The sequence below is a fragment of the Gopherus flavomarginatus genome, chromosome 1, assembly GCF_025201925.1.
Source record: "Gopherus flavomarginatus isolate rGopFla2 chromosome 1, rGopFla2.mat.asm, whole genome shotgun sequence".
In the NCBI taxonomy this organism is placed as follows: domain Eukaryota; kingdom Metazoa; phylum Chordata; order Testudines; family Testudinidae; genus Gopherus; species Gopherus flavomarginatus.
In genome coordinates, this window is record NC_066617.1 from 120732876 (window position 1) to 120751624 (window position 18749).

General features: G+C 46.8%; 1 protein-coding gene across 2 annotated transcripts in view; it reads right to left on the reverse strand.

The window, feature by feature from the left end:
* Positions 1 to 739: 739 nt before the first annotated feature.
* LOC127058843 (zinc finger and SCAN domain-containing protein 29-like) overlaps positions 740 to 18749 on the reverse strand; it is a 338756-nt gene continuing 320746 nt past the window's right edge. Inside the window, exons 1-2 of one of the 2 annotated variants that reach the window (XM_050969202.1) lie at positions 2863 to 3640; positions 740 to 1372 (exon numbers count right to left, since the gene is read on the reverse strand). In XM_050969202.1, coding sequence (XP_050825159.1) covers positions 822 to 1372; positions 2863 to 3385 — 1074 coding nt within the window. In that variant the 5' untranslated portion in view covers positions 3386 to 3640 and the 3' untranslated portion in view covers positions 740 to 821. Of the gene's footprint in view, positions 1373 to 2862; positions 3641 to 18749 lie in introns of those variants that run through there. The other variant, XM_050969212.1, reaches the window with a different exon arrangement.

Here is an 18749-nt window from a genome sequence, read left to right on the forward strand (position 1 = left end):
AACTGTGGAGGGGCAATAGATGGGACGCATATTCCTATTCTGTCACCACCCCACCTGGCATCAGAGTACGTTAATCGCAAGGGGTATTTCTCCGTGGTTCTGCAAGCGCTTGTGGAACACCGTGGACGTTTCACTGACATTTACTCAGGATGGCCTGGAAAGGTGCACGATGCACGCATCTTTAGGAACAGTTCACTGTTCAGGAGGCTGAGGGCCGGGACTTTTTTCCCAGACCGCAAGATCACAGTAGGGGACGTCGAAATGCCTACTGTGATCCTTGGAGACCCCGCTTACCCCTTAATGCCCTGGCTCATGAAACCATATACAGGGAAACTTGACAGGAGCAAGGACCAGTTCAACTACAGGCTGAGCCGGTGCAGAATGACTGTGGTGTGTGCTTTTGGCCGTTTGAAAGCCCACTGGCGCTGTCTTTATGGGAAGCTAGATTTGGTGGAAAGCAGCATCACCGCTGTTATATCCACGTGCTGTACCCTCCATAATATTTGTGAAGGGAAGGGTGAAAGATTCAGTGAGGAATGGACCTCCAAGGTTCGACGCCTAGAGGATGAGTTTGCTCAGCCAGAGAGCAGGGCTAATAGGGAGGCCCAGGAAAGGGCTTCAAGGATTAGGGATGCTTAAAGGGAGCAATTTGATGCTGAGAGCCAACAGTAATGTTTGATGCATTTGATGTGCTTTGCTTTACCTTGGTGTATAATATTTACCACTTCCAGCAATAATATAACGTAGTGAAAAAGAAAAAAAACCTTTATTCAACATACAGTACATAACAGGCAAGGGGGTTGGGGTGGTGGACTGTACATTCACAGGTTTGAATATGTCCTATTTTGATCACTATTCAATGTCTGCTGCACTTCAGGATTACTATGCTGCAGAATAATGGGGGTGGAGTGAACAGGGTAAGAATTATAGTTATCAGGGCTGGTAGGTGATCGTACAGGTGTTGGGGGCAGCTGGGGATAATAAGGAACTGGCTGCTGGAGAAAGTTGTTTTGTGGAAATACTGGGGAACAAGGAAGAGGGCTTTGGGAGGGCTGTGGGTTACAACGGTACATATTTGTCTGCATGGCTACAAGAGACTCGAAAGACTCAGTTTGGCGAGCCAGGAGGCTTATCATCTGCTTTGTGGTTTTTTTGGCAGACAATTCCTTTCTCCTGCTTTCTGTTTGCCTCCATTCATGTACACTCTGTCTCCATTCATACATCTTCTCTCTCCATTCCTGTGTCTTCCTACTTTCTCTGTTGTAGTGGCTCATAACAGATTTGATCAATTCCTCTTTTGATTTTCTAGGATTCCGTCTCAAGTTCTGCAACCTACGTGAGGCCGGTGATCCGGCTGCAGTAGTCAAGGTCACTAGAAAAAAGAGAGATAGAACCATGTAATACACAGAGGCTACATTGTTCATTATCACACATTGAAGGACTTTTTAGACTTTTGGTAGCATCCTTCTCACATACCTTACATAACACAGAGAGGGCAGGGAAGCTAAGTCATGGCGAGCAATGGGGTGAGTGGTTTTGCCCCGATTTCCCCTTGGGAGTGGGAATTGACCAATGGGTTACTGGGGTTTATCAGCAATGGGTACAGGAGGTAGCTGGTGTCCTGAAGAGGGGACAGTAATGAACAGGAAGGTGGTGAGCTGCTTGGGAGGGGGTTGTTCGTTGGTCCGCGTTCACGCCGTCCTGCTGGTGAGGGGTGGGGGGGAAGCACTGCAGTGCTGGATGCCTGCTTGGAGGGGGGGGTGGGGAACACAGGAGCACACCGCGGTGCTGGATGCCTGCTTGGAGGGGGGTGCATAACACCGGAGCACACCGCGTGGATGCTTACGTGCTGGGAGGGGGGGTTGGGAACACCGGAGCGCACTGCGGTGCTGGATGCCTGCTTGGAGGGGGTTGGGGAACACAGGAGCACACCGCGGTGCTGGATGCCTGCTTGGAGAGAGGGTGGGGAACACCGGAGCGCACCGCGGTGCTGGGTGCCTGCTTGGAGGGGGGGTGGGGAACACAGGAGCACACCGCGGTGCTGGATGCCTGCTTGGAGGGGGGTGCATAACACCGGAGCACACCGCGTGGATGCTTACGTGCTGGGAGGGGGGGTTGGGAACACCGGAGCGCACCACGGTGCTGGATGCCTGCTTGGAGGGGGTTGGGGAACACAGGAGCACACCGCGGTGCTGGATGCCTGCTTGGAGAGAGGGTGGGGAACACCGGAGCGCACCGCGGTGCTGGATGCCTGCTTGGAGGGGGGGGTGGGGAACACAGGAGCACACCGCGGTGCTGGATGCCTGCTTGGAGGGGGGTGCATAACACCGGAGCACACCGCGTGGATGCTTACGTGCTGGGAGGGGGGGTGGGGAACACTGGAGCACACCGTGTGGCTGGCTACATGTTGAGAGTGGGGGGGTTAACAACAGAGCGCCATGGGCTGGGGAAACGCGAACCTGGCGCCCTGCACTCAAGTATCCCTAAACTCTCAACAGGGTTTCCTACTGCCAGACATATCACTGCTGCGTGTTACCTGGGAAGAGAGGGAGGGTCTTCTACAGGAATGTGGATACCGCCCTGGCCCCTATGCAGCTTGCCTGTGTGCAGCCATGGTCCCTCCACCCCTCGCTGCACAGTGGATCGGACGAGTTAGCCTGACTGGGACAGGGACCACGGTGGCTCTCCCGATCAACTTGAGAAAGCAAATTGCAAACGCTCTTGCTGCAACTTTTCAAGAGATTACCGAGGCAGATTACAGAGACGTGATAGAGCAAATCAATGGGCTATTCCACGTTTAGGCATGCATGCAGGCAGCCATAACCAAAACCCTCCTCTCCCAAAACATAAAAATCTACTTACCCCGAGCACGATCCTCAGTTTCTTCCTCACCATCAACTTCCAGCTGCTGCGACTGGCTAGCCTCCTCCTGGCTTGAGAAGAGCTCCTGGCTGCATGTGTACTGGGACTCCAGGGTGTCTCCCTCCATGCCAGTAGCCTCACTGTCGCCGTCCTCTACAACCTCCCCCACTTCTCCCTGCTCTGAACTCTTCATCGTGCTCCTAGGATTGGCAGTGGGGTCACACCCAAGTATGGCATCCAGCTCCTGGTAAAAACGGCAGGTCGTGGGGGCAGCTCCTGAGCGGCGATTTCCCTCACGAGTTTTACAGTAAGCACTCCTCAGCTCTTTAATTTTGACCCTGCACTGCAACGCGTCCCGTTCATGGCCCCTTCTCATCAAGAACTGTGATATCTGCCCATAGGTATCACAATTTCTCCTTCTGGAGCGCAGCTGTGCTTGCACAGCCTCCCCTCCCCAAACACTTATGAGATCCTGCAGCTCTGCATTGGTCCATGCTGGGGCTCGTTTGGTGTGTGGAGGCATGGTCGCTGAGTGATTGATTGATTAATTGCACTCCACACCTGGCTGAGCAAACAGGAAGGGGATTTTTAAAATTCCCGGGGCATTTAAAGGAGGGGTCAGGTGAGCCCAGGACAGTGGAGTTTGCATGATTACCAGAGAGGCTTCTAAGGTATGCTGGGATACCTGCTTATGCCACGGAGGTCAATAAAAACGCTGGTGGGTGTCTACACTTGCTGACCAGCGCTGGATCACCAGCGCTGGATCCTCTACACCCGAGGCTCGACTGGGTGTACAGCCAGCGCTGCAACTAGGGAGTTGCAGCGCTGGCCGTGCTGTGCAAGTGTGTACACCACCTAAGTTGCAGCGCTGTAACCCCCTCACCAGCGCTGCAACTCTGTAGTGTAGACAAGGCCCTAGATGAATCCCATTGTGACAATAATGGGGCCTGATACTTGATTTGTGGGGTGTTTTGAGGAATAACATTTGTGCTGTGCTTTAAATATATGTCCGTCTTGGATGCTTGATATTGGCCAGTTTGGGAAGAGTTAAAATTGTGAAGTACAACTAAAGGTTCTCAGACATTCACAGTTTGGCCCTATTCAATGCTTACTGATATCCGTATGCTTCTTCCCATTGACTTCAATGAACTTTGGATCATGTCCTCACTGATTATTTGGACTCAGTAGCATTGTACAGTCATGTCTATTAATTTTGATTCCTTCAGTGATGAACCATGTTTAAAGGACTGGCTTGGAAAAGAAACAAGCATTTTGTACTAATTCAGTACAATATCAAATGACATTACAGATGGTTCCAAACTGCAAAATGCACATCCAGTTTTCAAGGCTTCTCAGACTTGGAATGTTGTTTGACAGTGATGTGTGTGTGTGTGTGTGTGTTTGTGTGTGTGTGGGCTGGGCAGAAGGGTCCTGCAGGCTATAGTTTTCCCACCTCTGGCATAGCCAGACCACTTTTAAGCAGTGATACCATTTGAAGTCAATACAGCAGTTGCCGTGCTGTCCAGGGCATTGCGCCAACCGTGTAGTCGTAATGCTACTGAAATTTGACCTGGCTGCCCAGACATCCAGATGGAGGTGCTGCTGGGCCAAACCTGTGACTTGGCACATCTGAAGTCTGTTCCTGTATGGCATAGTGCAGGGGAGATAGCCAAGAACTTGAGTCTCGGCAGTCCCAGCTTAGGCACTGTGTGGGTAAAAGACAGGGGAGGCTCCTCAGCCCAGGGACAGCCAGGATCTCTCTAGAAGGAGGAGGAGGAACAAAACAGGGTCGCTCCATGGGAGAGGTGAAAACTGGAATTTGCCCCCTCCCAAGAAATTTGAATTGGCACTGAGAGGTTCACAACTTATACTGTGTGTTTTTACAGTGAGCAGCTGATCCAAGGAAATTTCCTTCTCTTCATAATAAACGCTATGGAGAGGCTCGATCCACAATTTTCAGAGGTGATTTGTTCAAGTTCTTCTCTGATACAAACCAGGCATGAAACAAGCTCTTGACTTCCTCATGCTGCCCCTATCCTCAAGTCATGCTGCCTCAGGCTAGCTGTGAAAGACATATGGGGGTTACTGTTGGGGCTTGTAGTTATGCTTGTAAAGTTTATTGACTTCTTCCTTTCAAAATTCTCTTCAGTTATATTTATGAAAGGATTGATTTATTCTACAAGGGATAGTGTTTTTCTTCACATCCTCTTTAATTTGAACCTGCACTACAGCCTCCTTCCATCTGTTTTTCTTCATCCTCTTCTCCCCAGTGAAAACAAATTCTCCTCTTTAAGATCCTGTATCACAATGATCTTCTCTGGGTGAGGAGGGATGGATGGGAGTCACTTCAAAGTTCCTTGCTTGGAGACAGGGACAAGGAAGAGAGACTCAAGAGGCACTCCACATGGCTTTACCCCAGGGGAGACATACACTGTTGTAATAGGCTATGTTGGCTCCTTAAGAACAAGAGCCAGGTCTTGAAATTCTGTTTCAGTTCAAGACCAAGATATTCTGGGAATTAGAGTTCCAGAAGGACTGATGGGAACTATACACTGAGAGAAAGGCCTGCTGGCAAGAGGGAAACAGAATGTAGTTTCTTCTCCATCATGAAGAGGAGAGAGCAGGAGAAGGGTGCAGCTGCTGGTGTGATCCCTAGGGAGCAATGACCACGGAAATTGTTTTTGTTTGAGCTTTCATTTACTATGGAAGGAATGGAGTATGATTTAGCCAGAGGGATAAAGATATTACTCTATCAGCTGACAAGGAAGTAAAAGTATAGCCAGAAGTGGCCTTGTCTGACAATGAGAAGTTAAGCACCTTCTTCAGCTGGATACAGAAAGTAAGCCTTCATGGTATAGCAACTGACTATGTGGTGAATGCTGATCCCTCAAATACTTTCTTTCCCCTTATCATTTTGGCCAACGTCTGGTCCCTGATCTCCATTGCCAGTTCAGTAGAAACATTCCCTAGATGCTCCTTCCATTCACCTTGCTCAGAAGCAACATACTTTTTCTTTGTATTCATTTAAGAGCAGATGAAACTTAGGAAAAACTAGCTAGACAGACAGACACGCATGCATGCGTATTTTAAGGAACCTAGCTATTAACGTCAGATTTGTCGTTGATTTACTGCATTCAGTACTAGTGCCTTCACTTGAAAGAGAAACTTAAACTGAATGCTTGATCTTTTAAGAAACAGTGGGTTATTTTTAGAATAATTTTTTTTCTCCAAAATAACTTTATAAGAGTGAGTGTGTGGCATTGATGTAGGCATACCAGAATGCAGGTGGGGGTGAGGAGAAAAGAAGATAGAATTTCCAATATGTCAAATATTCTCTTTTGCTTTTTAATTGTCACTTGGTTCAGACTTAACCTTAATTCTAATTTTTGATTGTCGTTGGAATAGCCCATTTACCAGCATGAACATCCTCTGTCTTCTCTTCTGTCTGAGAATCAAGTCCAGTGCAATATTTGCTCTCCTTCCTAAACCAGCATGGTGTTTGGTTGCTTTTTTGTTTTGTTTTTCAGATAAATGCAGTGCCAATGAAAGCAAAGGACTAGAAGTAATAGCTAGAGCCAGACATAGTTCAGCCTGGCATAGTGGATATATATTATATAAGCTTCCCTGTGTAGTTTTGCCAATGCAACTCAACCCTGATCTGTAGCATTCACTATAATTCCACTTTGGGGTTCTCAAACATGCTCTGCCAATACATGTCAGTCCTGAGCTGTAAAACCCTTTGCAGTCTTGGGACTTCACACAGATCTTTCAGTGCATTTCACACATTGCTTACAGTAGCCCTGAGTATTTTCCCCACTGTTGTGGCCCCCACTGAGTTTTACAAATATACATCAATCTTGATCAAGGTGGGCAAATTTTTGGGACTAGTGCCACATCTGGGTGGGGAAATTGTATGCATGGCTGGGGCAGGGGGGGGAGTGTGGGGTGTTGGAGGGGGTGCGATGTGCAGGGATTGGGATTGGGGCAGAGGAGGGGTGCAGAGGATATGAGGGAGCTGACGGCAGGGGTGCAGGAGGGATGCGGACTGCGGGAGGGGACTCAGGGCAGGGGGTTGGGGTTCACAGGGATGCAGGATGCAGCAGGGGGCTAAGGGCAGGGAGTTGCAGTGCAGGAGGGGTGCACAGTGCAGGTAGGGAGTTGGGGGGGGTGCAGGAGAGGTTCGGGCTCCGGGATGGCAACGGCATGCACCGGGGCCAGGGCAGGATCCCTGCATGCCTGTCCTGTCCCCGGCCCCGTGCCGCCCCAGGAAGCACTGCAGCCTCTAGGGGATGGGGGCGGGGGCAGAGACAGAGGGCTTCACGTGGTTCTGCCTTGCTGCACCTCCAGGGACCTCCCCTGAAGCTCCCATTGGCCACGGTTCCCTGTTCCTGGGCAATGGGAGCTGCAGGGGGCGGTGCCTGGAGGCAAGGGCCTGGGAGCCACAGGGACATTGGGGCGGCAGCTGCTGAGAGCAGCGTGGGGCCCGTGGCGCCACAGAGGGCAATCCTACGGGCTGTAGTTTGCCCACCCCGGTCTTGATCCTAAATGTCCTATGTTTATTCCAGTCCTCTGCCTCTTTCCTATTTGTGCCGAAGATTATTCTGGGGAGAGATGTTGGCAATAAGAAGTAATGCCAACCCAGGTTTTACTTGTGATTGACTGAAATGAGACCTTACTCTTTTCATAGAATCACAGAATATCAGGGTTGGAAGGGACCTCAGGAGGTCATCTAGTCTAACCCCCTGCTCAAAGCAGGACCAATTCCGAACTAAATCATCCCAGCCAGGGCTTTGTCAAGCCTGACCTTAAAAACCTCTAAGGAAGGAGATTCCAGCACCTCCCTAGATAACCCATTCCAGTGCTTCACCACCCTCCTAATGAAAAAGTTTTTTCAAATATCCAACCTAAACCTTCCCCACTGCAACTTGAGACCATTGCTCTTTGTTCTGTCATCTGGCACCACTGAGAACAGTCTAGATCCATCCTCTTTGGAACCTCCTTTCAGGTAGTGGAAATCAGCTAACAAATCTCTCCTCATTCTTCTCTTCTGCAGACTAAACAATCCCAGTTCTCTCAGCCTCTCCTCATAAGTCATGTGCTCTAGCCCCCTAATCATTTTTGTTGCCCTCCGCTGGACTCTTTCCAATTTTTCCACATTCTCATTGTAGTACTGGACACAGTACTCCAGATGAGGCCTCACCAATGTTGAATAGAGGAAGACTGATGCAATGGTTTGCGCACTAGCTTAGAATTTGGGAGACTTGGGTCCAAGTCGGACCTGCTTTGCCACAGACTTCCTGTGTGACCTTGGGTCAATCATGGAGCTTCTCTGGCATTTTGTTTCCTATCTGTAAAATAGGGATATCAGTACTTCCCTACCTCACAGGCAGGGCTGGATTTCTGGTTAGGCACAGTAGGCATGGGGACGCGAGAAGGGGGTTCCAGGCAGGGCCACATGAGGATGTGGGAGGGGATTCCAGGCAGGACCACATGGGGAGCTGCTCCATGCAGGGCCACACAGGGACCTGGGATGGGGGTTCCAGGCAGGGCCATGTGCTGAGGCAGGAGGGGGTGGTGCTGAAGATGCTGTGCCTAGGAGCGCATAAGGTGTAAATCTGGCCCTGCTCAAAGGTGTGTTGTAAGGATAAACTTCATGAGATGATCAAATATTATGGTAATGGGGGCCATACAAGTACCATATACACCGCTACCTCGATATAACGCCACCCGATATAACATGAATTTGGATATAATGCGGTAAAGCAGTGCTCCGGGGAGTGCGGGGCTGCACACTCTGATAGATCAAAGCAAGTTCAATATAACATGGTTTCACCTATAACGTGGTAAGATTTTTTGGCTCCCAAGGACAGCGTTATATCGAGGTAGAGGTGTATATAGGGGCTTGAGTTGAAGCCCACTGAAGTCTATTAGTTTTTCATTTGACTTCAGTAAGCTTTGGATCAGGCACCTGGAGCAGCATGGTACATTAGAATGTTATGTATCCCACTTTGGGGCAAAATGATACTGTGAAGATGCTGAAGGCCATTCTGGACTACATGTGATTAAATGTGGATGTGGCGCAGTAAATTTTGCGGTTTTCTTTCTTTCTTTCTGGGGAATACTCCATTTCAGGAGCAGGGAAAAAAAGCTTGCTCATATCCAACATTTGTTAGTTGGCTGAAATATAGCTGAATAGTGTTAGAAATGGAAAACTGACTTAGCTATACCGGTGGGGTAGGGGGAGTTCTCTTTGCTCTGTACTGTGCCTTTGTACCACCCAGCAGGAGGGCAGATGTGGGTGGTGACTAAGTGGAACAGAAGTAGCTGAAAGCACCATGGGTGGAGGGAAGTTGGCTAAGGTGGCCTGAAAGGTATAATTTGGTTGAAACAGAGCAAAGGAAAAATTGAGGTTGAATGTTAGAATAAATTCCAGATTGAAGTTGTGGAAATCCCCATTGCTTGAGTGATTTAATGATGATGGAACAAACTTGTGTCTGGTCTGTGGGACCAGGAAATTGGTGTCTGGCCATGAAAGTGAGAGAAGCAAGATATGTCTGAGATGGCCAATAAGATTTCTTTAGTTAGTGTGTTTAAGGGGGAGAAAAATTGTATGGCTTGTACAGTTTGTTTAAGTCTATTTCTTATGCTATTCTTACTGCACAGAAGGGCACGAAAGTGATTTTAAAATATATGTTTTTACCTTCTTTTTGAACAGGTGCAATGCAGTTGGAGGACCATCAGTTCCTGATTTCTCTTGCACTGTTAGTCTGACCATTAGGACATGGTGTTAGGCTCACATCTTTATTCAGTGTGTGTTCTGCCTACTCTCCGTGGGGTAGCTGGTGTTTAGCTAGCAATATTGGGCATTATGACTTCTGCTGCATGTGTTGTTTGTGTGTGTGTTAATGCTACATACACCTTGAGTCCTTTGTAACAGGCATGTGTTACAAACAACTTATTTTGTTAAGCAGTTGTGAAATCCTTCTTTGATGTATTTAGGCATACGGCATTGTCCATACAAAATGCTACTGCTATTACAGAACAGAATACAGCTGCCTGAATAGTAATCTCCTGTTTTCTCTAGTTGTCTTTATACATTGTCTTCAAGACTGCTCAGAGACCCTGCAAATTCAGCAATGCCTTTAACTCCATGAAAAACATTTTAATTGAACTGCATTTTCCCCTCTGTGTGTAAAATAGAGGGGTCTTTGTTTTTCCTGTTTGCTTCCTTTTTAAATAACCGGTCACAGCACCAATAAATTGAAAATTCACATGCAGTCCTTAAAATGCTGTCTTGCTACTCAGTGTCCATCCTGTGTGTCATAGTCATTCATCTGGCTTACCAAAGTATGTGCATCACAAAGCACACATTCCAAATCAGAACACAGAGATTCACTCAGATGGCTTATATATAGTTATTCCTTAACATACTAGTGATTTAGTTCCCAAACACAGTAGTAGCACAATTAAATGGTAGTATTGCAGAGAATTACTGGCCTGCAGCCAGACCATGTTGGACTGTGAATTCAGCAGATCTGTCAAGCTTAAACTGGGTTGGGTCTGTTCAGAAGCTTTATAGACAAACCTTCAAGGAGCACTCGGAAGTGATGCTGCTGATTTAGTATGTGTCACTTTTCCCTCAGTCAGTATTGACTCAATGCTTCAGCTTTGTGTAGAGCAGTAAGGTGCTGTTATTCTTAGAAAACATATCTCACTGAGGTTTCCTGACTAGAGCTACACACAATTTTTCTTTAGTCAATTTTTTTGGGTGGATGGAAAAAAAACACAGATTGTGTGATTCCAAATAGACTTGTATCTCTTCTGCTGAACTGCTTATTTTGATTTAAAAATATTCCGAAATAAATAAATGAAATATTTATTTATTTACAAAACATCGAAATAAAACATTTTTGTTTTTTCAATTTGAAATGACTTTTTGTTTCAAAGTTCCCTTTAAAAAAATCATGTGTTTTAAAATGTTTAAACAAAACATTTTATGTGATACAAAATGAATTATTTTTGACCTTTTTGAATTGCCAATTTTTTTATAAGAATTGGTTTTATTCCAACCCTAAAATGTATCTGTCTTTTGGCTTTTCAAAACTGCCAATGAGCTGAAAAATCCATTATTCACCCAGCTTTATTTCTGACTCCAAGAGTTACCATGTGCTTCCAATTGGAACAATTTTTATTTTAGGTTAAGGCAAGCCAGAAACAAGAAAGAACAAAAATTAAGTCTCCATGAGAGACAGCACTGTGTACGTCTCTTTTGTAACATGGTGCATGCATGTTGTCTGCAAAATGGCACTGCATTCAGACCTTTTCAAAATGTACAGCTGCAGGATGTAGAACACACAGTTATATAACTATAGTTACCACACTGACCTCTCAAGAATTACCAGTAGCGCGTTGCAATTTTTGGAACGCCAAGAGAAGGGATATTAGTCCTTAGGCCAAATTCCAATGAGATGATTCCATTGTGTCTGTAATGGAGTACTGGCTTTTAAGGCCAGAGAGGATAGTTTGGAAGGTTAATTGTCCCATTCCACGAGTCCAGCAAAACAGATGAAGGCCAGAAAAATAACGAAAATAGTCATTTGGTGAAAGGATGATGGTCCCAAGGAGCACTTGCTGTCTAGGAGAGGAAATATATAAGTCAACCCCAGACTATTGTTCCTTTAAAGCAGGGGTTCTCAAAGTGTGGGTTGTGACCCCATTTTGATGAGATCGCCAGGGCAGAAAGCCCCAGCCCCCGAGGTCCAGAGGTGAAGGGAGGCTGAATCTCTAGCTAGCCCGCCTTTCTGTGAGTGGCTGCAGCAGCTGGTGGATAAAGTCCCAGTCAGCCAATCCACTGCTCTACAGGCGGCTGCGACGGCTGGGGTCTGAAGCACTGAAAAACAAACACAGGTCCCGTCTCGCTGTAGAAGATAATCTCTGTCTTTTACCTCAGCCACACAGAGCCCCACTTCAAGGGTTTGTGTTCATCAATGCAAGCTCACCCCTCCCATTGGTTGTATGTGTGTATATTTATTTATTTATTTATTTTATTTTACTATTGGATATAAAGATTGTCTTGGGACTGTATTGTGAATTAAAATATTTAGTGTCTACTTTTCATTGATACAGCCTTGTAGTGCATATTTTATTCAAAATTCTAACTATTCTGAGTAACACAGGGCACTGGGGTTGTGCAGTAATTTTTCTTGTCAGAAGGAGGTCGCGGTGCAATAAAGTTTTGAGAAATGCTACTTTAAAGGCCTGAGACCAGGAGCCTTAGAGATTGGGTGCGGCTATTCTCCCCTCTCTCTGAGCAAGTATGTATGTGTATTTGGGGTTATTAAACCCACCTGGGTAGAATTAAGAGACTAATTAGTTGCTTGGGTGACTCAAAAGGAGGCTCCATGCCCAGTCAAGAAAGAGTTTCTGAGGAAGCTTGCTTCGGGGGTGGATGGCAGTGGGGATGAGGAATCTGTGCAGATAGTTTCCATAAGGAGGGCTGTGGAAACCTGCAACGAGAGGTCATTCCAGGCCACAAGGGGGTGCTCTGGAGCAGCACTTTTCTACAGTGCCTTTGTGCATGAATTACATCTGTGCTAGGTATGTGCAGTTTTAATTTGACACCATATTTTTCATTTGTCTTAAATTATTGTGTAGTGTTGCTATGCTCTGCTGAAACAACTTCACAAAAGCAGCAAAAGTGATTCACTCATTGGAGTGTGTATTTGAATAGCAATAGACGGATACTTTTATGGTGCAGCTGGAAATATACAAACTTTGACTGGGCTTCTGGCTACCTCCCAGAATTCTAGAGAACTGCCTCATGGCTTGCACCTACTGAATTTCTAATCTGACCTACTGCTTCCTGTCAGAACTATATGTTTTGCTCTCCGTGTGCTGCAAACGATGACATAAAAGGTGCCAATTAGAGGAGGATAGCTTAGTAGATTAACTGACTGCAAGTTGAGGTGCAGGGTGGAGGGGAAAAGGACAAGGCTGGTGAGTCAGTTATCCTTATGGAAGCTGTCGAGAGACGTTCAGTGTTCTGGCTGGACTAGAGCCTATCTCGAGTTCACACCCTCACTCTTCCAGAACGTGACTAGGAGTGTTAATGATCATCAAGCAGTCAGGGACTCTGTCCCACATCTCATCCAGAAGACATCATCTTCAAAAGTGCAGTGTCCCACAGTGGTACCTCGGAGGGAAGAGTGCCACCTGCCGAATTGCCAAGACCACTCAGGGCCAGTGCAACCATTTAGGCGACCTAGGCGGTCACCTAGAGTGCTAGGATTTGGGGGGCGCCATTTTCTTCAGCCGCGACCACGGCAGCCAGATCTTTGGCTGCCCCGGTCGCCGCCGGCATTTAGGCGGAGGGAGCTGGGGCAGGGGAGCATGGGGAGGGCTGCCTGCAGCAAGTGTGGGGGGTGGCATGCAGGGGAACTCCCCACCCCAGCTCACCTCTGCCCTGCCTCCTCCCCAAGCACGCCGTGGTAGCTTCACTTCTCCTGCCTCCCAGGCTTGCGGCGACTAAGCTGATTGACACTCAAGCCTGGGAGGTGGGAGAAGTGAAGCAGCCACAGCGTGCTCGGGGAGGAGGCTGGAGAAGTGAAGCGGCCACAGCGTGCTCAGGGAGGAGGCGTGGCAGGGGTGAGTTGCTTCACTTCTCCTGCCTCCCAGGCTTGCGGCACCAATCAGCTTAGGCGCCACAAGCCTGGGAGGTGGGAGAAGTGAAGCAGCCACAGCGTGCTCGGGGAGGAGGCTGGAGAAGTGAAGCGGCCACAGCGTGCTCAGGGAGGAGGCGTGGCAGGGGTGAGTTGCTTCACTTCTCCTGCCTCCCAGGCTTGCGGCACCAATCAGCTTAGGCGCCACAAGCCTGGGAGGTGGGAGAAGTGAAGCAGCGACGGCGCACTCGGGGTGCTCGTGCGTGAAGCAGAGTTGAGCTGGGATGGGGGAGGTGCCTCAGGATGGAGGGTGGGGAGCTGCCGCAGAGGGGGTAGTTGCCGTGGGGAGGGGCTCAGGGCGGGGGCATGGAGTTGGGGGCGCAAGGTGAAAGTTTCGCCTAAGGCACGAAACATCCTTGCACCAGCCCTGAGACCACTCCGTACAACATCTTGGTTTCACCAAGATATTCCCCATCCACCTACTGAGCAGGCCTGGCCCAGTGAGTGTCTGGAAGCTGATGAGATTACAGATCACAGTGACTCTGTCACTAGTGCTTCCCTTTGCCCGCATGCTTTCCGAATCGGTTCAGATGGTGATACTTTTAATGTATGATTTCCATTTGCTTTCTCCATTGCCTTCTCCTAGGGTCTGTGTATCTCTACAACAAATGATTTGACGTCTGATAGCTTGTTGTCTTATAGTATCCAGCTCAGATTTAAATGTGGGGGAAACTAATTTGTTTGGATTGTGCACAAATGTGTTTCACAGCCTGGTTTGATTGGCTTTATCTTCTGTTTTGTACCATCATCTTTTAACATAATAAGAGATGGATGGGATAAGGTTATGCCTGTGGACAAAATGTATGCGCTAGGTCTAATCACAAGTCAGGATTGTCACTGGTTATCATTTCTGCTGCCATTACTTATACTTCATCTCATCTGTAGAGTTCAAGGAAGGCTGGTCTTGTGGCCGTGATACTGAATTGCCACTCGGGATAACTGTGTTCCATTCCCAGCGCCGCAGCACATGTCCCATGTGACCCTGAGGAAGTTACTTTAATCTGACTGTGTCATAAATAGATAGTTAAGGGTTAATGTCTCTTTTACCTGTAAAGGGTTACAAGCAGTGAACCTGGACCACCTGACCAGAGGACCAATCAAAAGACAAGATACTTTCAAATCTCGGTGGAGGGAAGTCTTTGTTTTGTGTTGTTTGTTTGTCTCGTGTTCTCTCTGGGTTCTGAGAGTAACCAGGCATACCTACAGGCTCTCTAATTTTCTGTTCTAATAGTAAGTACCAGTAGAAAGGCGGTTTAGTCTTTTTGATTGTTTTCTTTATTTGCAAATGTGTATTTTGCTGGAAGAATTTTAATTTGTATTTGTACTGGGGAGAAGGCTTCTCTCTAGTGTCTATAAGCTGAAAGACCCTATAACCTTTACCATCTTAATTACAGAGAAAACTTTTACTTTTTTCTTTCTTTTATTAAAAGCTTTTCTTTTTTAAGACCTGATTGATTTTTTCCCCTTGTTGAGGCTCAAGGGAATTAAGTCTGTACTCACCAGGGAATTGGTGGGAGACAGGGAGAGAGAAGGAAGGGGGGAAGGTGCATCCCTCTCTGTTTTAAGATTCAAGGAGGTTGAATCACAGTGATCTTCCAGGGTAACCCAGGGAGGGAAAGCCTGGGAAAGGCAACGGTGGGGGAAAGGGTTTACTTTCCTTGTGTTAAGATCCAGGGGGTCTGAGTCTTGGGGTCCTCTGGGAAGGTTTTGGGGGGACCAGAGTGTACCAGGCACTGCAAGTCCTGGTTGGTGGCAGCACTACAAGATCTAAGCTGGTAATTAAGCTTAGGGGGATTCATGCTGGTACCCCATCTTTTGGACACTAAGGTTCAGAGTGGGGGTTATACCATGACAGCCTGTGCCTCAATTCCTCATCTATAATGGGGATAACATTATTTTCTTCCACCTTTCATCTGTCTTACCTGTATAGACGGTGAGCTCCTGGGGACAGGGAACGATTCTTCTCGTGTGCTTGTACAGTGCCAAACACGATAGGGCTGCTGTAATACAGAGATAACCCTTGTGTCAGGTGATTAATGACAGCAAAAAGGGCTGGCTTCAACACATCTAGGGTCCCTCTTGTCAAATAACTAAATTACCTTGAGCCCCCACCCAGAAACCTGGGATCATGAAAAACATCCTCCCTCGGTACCCTTAACAGGTGGAACTTCTCCACTGGCAAGCATTTCAAGACAGTGCCTGAACAAAGATACCTTGATTATGAGAAAGGGAACACAGTCATAAGCTTAGGCAAACACAGCAACAGAATATATATGCAAATAAAGAGTAGGATACTCCCTCTCTTCTTTCGCCTGCCCGCTCCCATCCTCCTGTAATTTTGATAGTAATCTGTCTGATTCCCTTCCCATCTGCCAGTGAGGTGTCCCTTGGACACACTGCCTCAGCCATCCACCAAACCCCACCCATGGTTTGAATCCGCAAGTGACAGTCCTCCAAGTGTCACTTGGCAGTCTGTCTCCAGTTCCAAGGGAGCTGCTATAACCCTGGACGGGCTACCACCTAACCCAGTTCTGTGATTCAGCTTTGTTGAGGTACTGGGTAGGAAAGACCTCACCGGAATCCAATCCACTCTTCTGCTGTCCTCTGTGTCATGACTGCACTTTCCAATAGAGGAAGTAGAGAGCTTGGTCCACTCTGATGCCTCTTAACATAGGCCTTACATAGGTGGTAAAAATAGGTTTACTATAAGAATAGGTTACTATAATCTTTCAAAACAGAAGAAACCTCTTAAGTGAAGCCACTGTATCCCATTGATAATGAATTTTGTTTGTTGCAAGATTTTCAGAAATGACTGTTTGGCAATGGAAGGGGACATTGGTCAAACAGGCTAGTTCTCCTATTTTTGTTTTAAGCTGTGTATGTTGCTATATAGACATATATAGTTTTTATTATTGACCACATGATCTATTGTTAGTCGGGATATCTGATAAAGGATTTATCTGTCTTGGAATGAACCTCTCTCTGATCTCCTCCTGTAATTTTTTAAGTGCAACTTTCAATTCTGTTCTATTCTTTACTAACAAATGTTGGTCTCTGCTTTTTTTGGTGTTTTGGATCTTATAATGAATGGTGGCTTAGTGTTCTCCAATACCCAAAGAAACAAACAAAATCGAGTTTTCCTTCTCATCAGTATTGTTAGCCCCCATTTAGATGTGTTCTGTTGCCCTTGGCTGCTACTGTACGTATCACCTTCATTTTCTTCTTTAAAGAAGCATCTTCTTTCATCATGAAGGGAAATATGTCAATCTGGTGCATTACTCAGTGCCAATTCTAGCACTCTGGGCTGGATCCAAAGTCCAGTGAAATCAGTGGGCTCCAATCAGGGCCGGCGCTTCCATGTAGGCGACCTAGGCTGTCGCCTAGGGCTCTAGGATTTGTGGGGGCGGCATTTTGCCACCCTCAGCGGCAATTCGGCGGCAGAGGGTCCTTCCGCGCTCCAGGTCTTCGGCGGCAATTCTGCAGCGGGTCCTTCACTAGCTCTGGGACCCACCGCCAAAGTGCCCCAAAGACTGGGAGCCGCGGAAGGACTCCCCCCCCACCCCCGCTGCAGAATTGCCACCAACTACCGGGAGCGCGGAAGGACCTCCACCTAGGGCGCCAAAAACCCTGGCGCCGCTCCTGGCTCCAATGACTTCACTGATCTATGGATCAGGTCCCATATTTGTAACTTGAACACATGAATCTTTTACATGATTGGTTCCCAAACTGGGATTCGTGAAATGTTACAGGGGGTTCTCAGGAAAAAATTCCTTAATGGCGGACAGAGCCGTCCCTATGGAACCCAGGCAGCACAGGGCCAGCAGCCTGGAGCCCCTGGACTTCCAAGAGCTGAGCAGATCAAAGCAAGCATATCTATCACACTGAGGAGATTTAAACTTCAAGACTCCTTATAAGAATTGGAAAGGGAGGTGGATGTTTTTTGCTGTTTTTAAAATTAAATAGGCAGCTAGTATTGTTTTAAAAATTATTATAAAGAACACATGTAAGCTTTGTTGTAACGTGTGTTGTTTGTCTGTACTGCTCAAGACCTGAATGCTTGTGTAGGAGGAACTCTTTGAGTTGGCTTCTTAAATACCTTCATGCTGTTTCACATCTAATACTCCCTGATGAAACGTAGGAGCCTTGTCTTATAATAGGCTTATTCAAAGTGATACAAGCTACAAAAGTGAGATCTTGGAAGTGTGTTGCGTTTTCATAATAAAAATACTGTAATGATATATAATTAATAATAAATAGTGTGTAATAAGCATGTCATAAAAACAAATTTTATATTTCCAAGATCATTGCATTTATAATTTAAACTCAGGTAAAGGAGAAAATACCTGGAAATATTCATTTTTAGGAGGGGTTCATGAGACTTGACATTTTAGTGAAATGGGTTCACAGGTTGTTAAAATTTGGGAACCACTGCTTTACATCAATGGGAATTTTATGCACAGAATAAGGGTAGTATTTGCAGGGCTGGCTCCAGGTTTTCTGCCGCCCGAAGCAGCAAAACAAACAAACAAACAAACAAAAAGCTATGGCAACGCGATCCCGCCACTCCACTCTTCGGTGGCAATTTGGCAGCAGGTCCTTCACTCAGCAGGTCCTTCACTTTGAATTGCCACCGCAGACCCGGATGTGCTGTCCCAATAGCGGCCAGAGTTCCGCCTCTTCACATTGGCCACCCTAAGCACCTGCTTCTTTAGCTGGTGCCTGGAGCTGGCCTTGAGTATTTGGCCAATAGGCTTCTGATATGCCAGCCAGCTTTTAGGCAAAATTCTCTTACACACCTTGCCACTAGGTGGCAATGCAGCGCAACCCCACGTCATGCTTATAACAAATATTATTCTACATAGCAGAGGAAAGCATGGCAATTTCAGAGATGTATAAGTATTTTAACTACACAATAAAAACTTCATTAGAAGCAGGGAAAATCATTTACAAATGCAGCTGATATAATCAATCTTTTCCCCCCCACTGAGTTGTGGGAAGGTGTCCATGTAAAACTCACTGAAAATGTCAGAGAATATGTACATTAGCTGTGCTCCAGAATCCATTTTGCTCTCTACCTTTTATAGAATCACCATTTGTTCCTTAAATACTCACATTTTCTCATAGCTCATTTGTCGATTTGACAGGGCTGTCTTAAGATAAGGTCTTTAT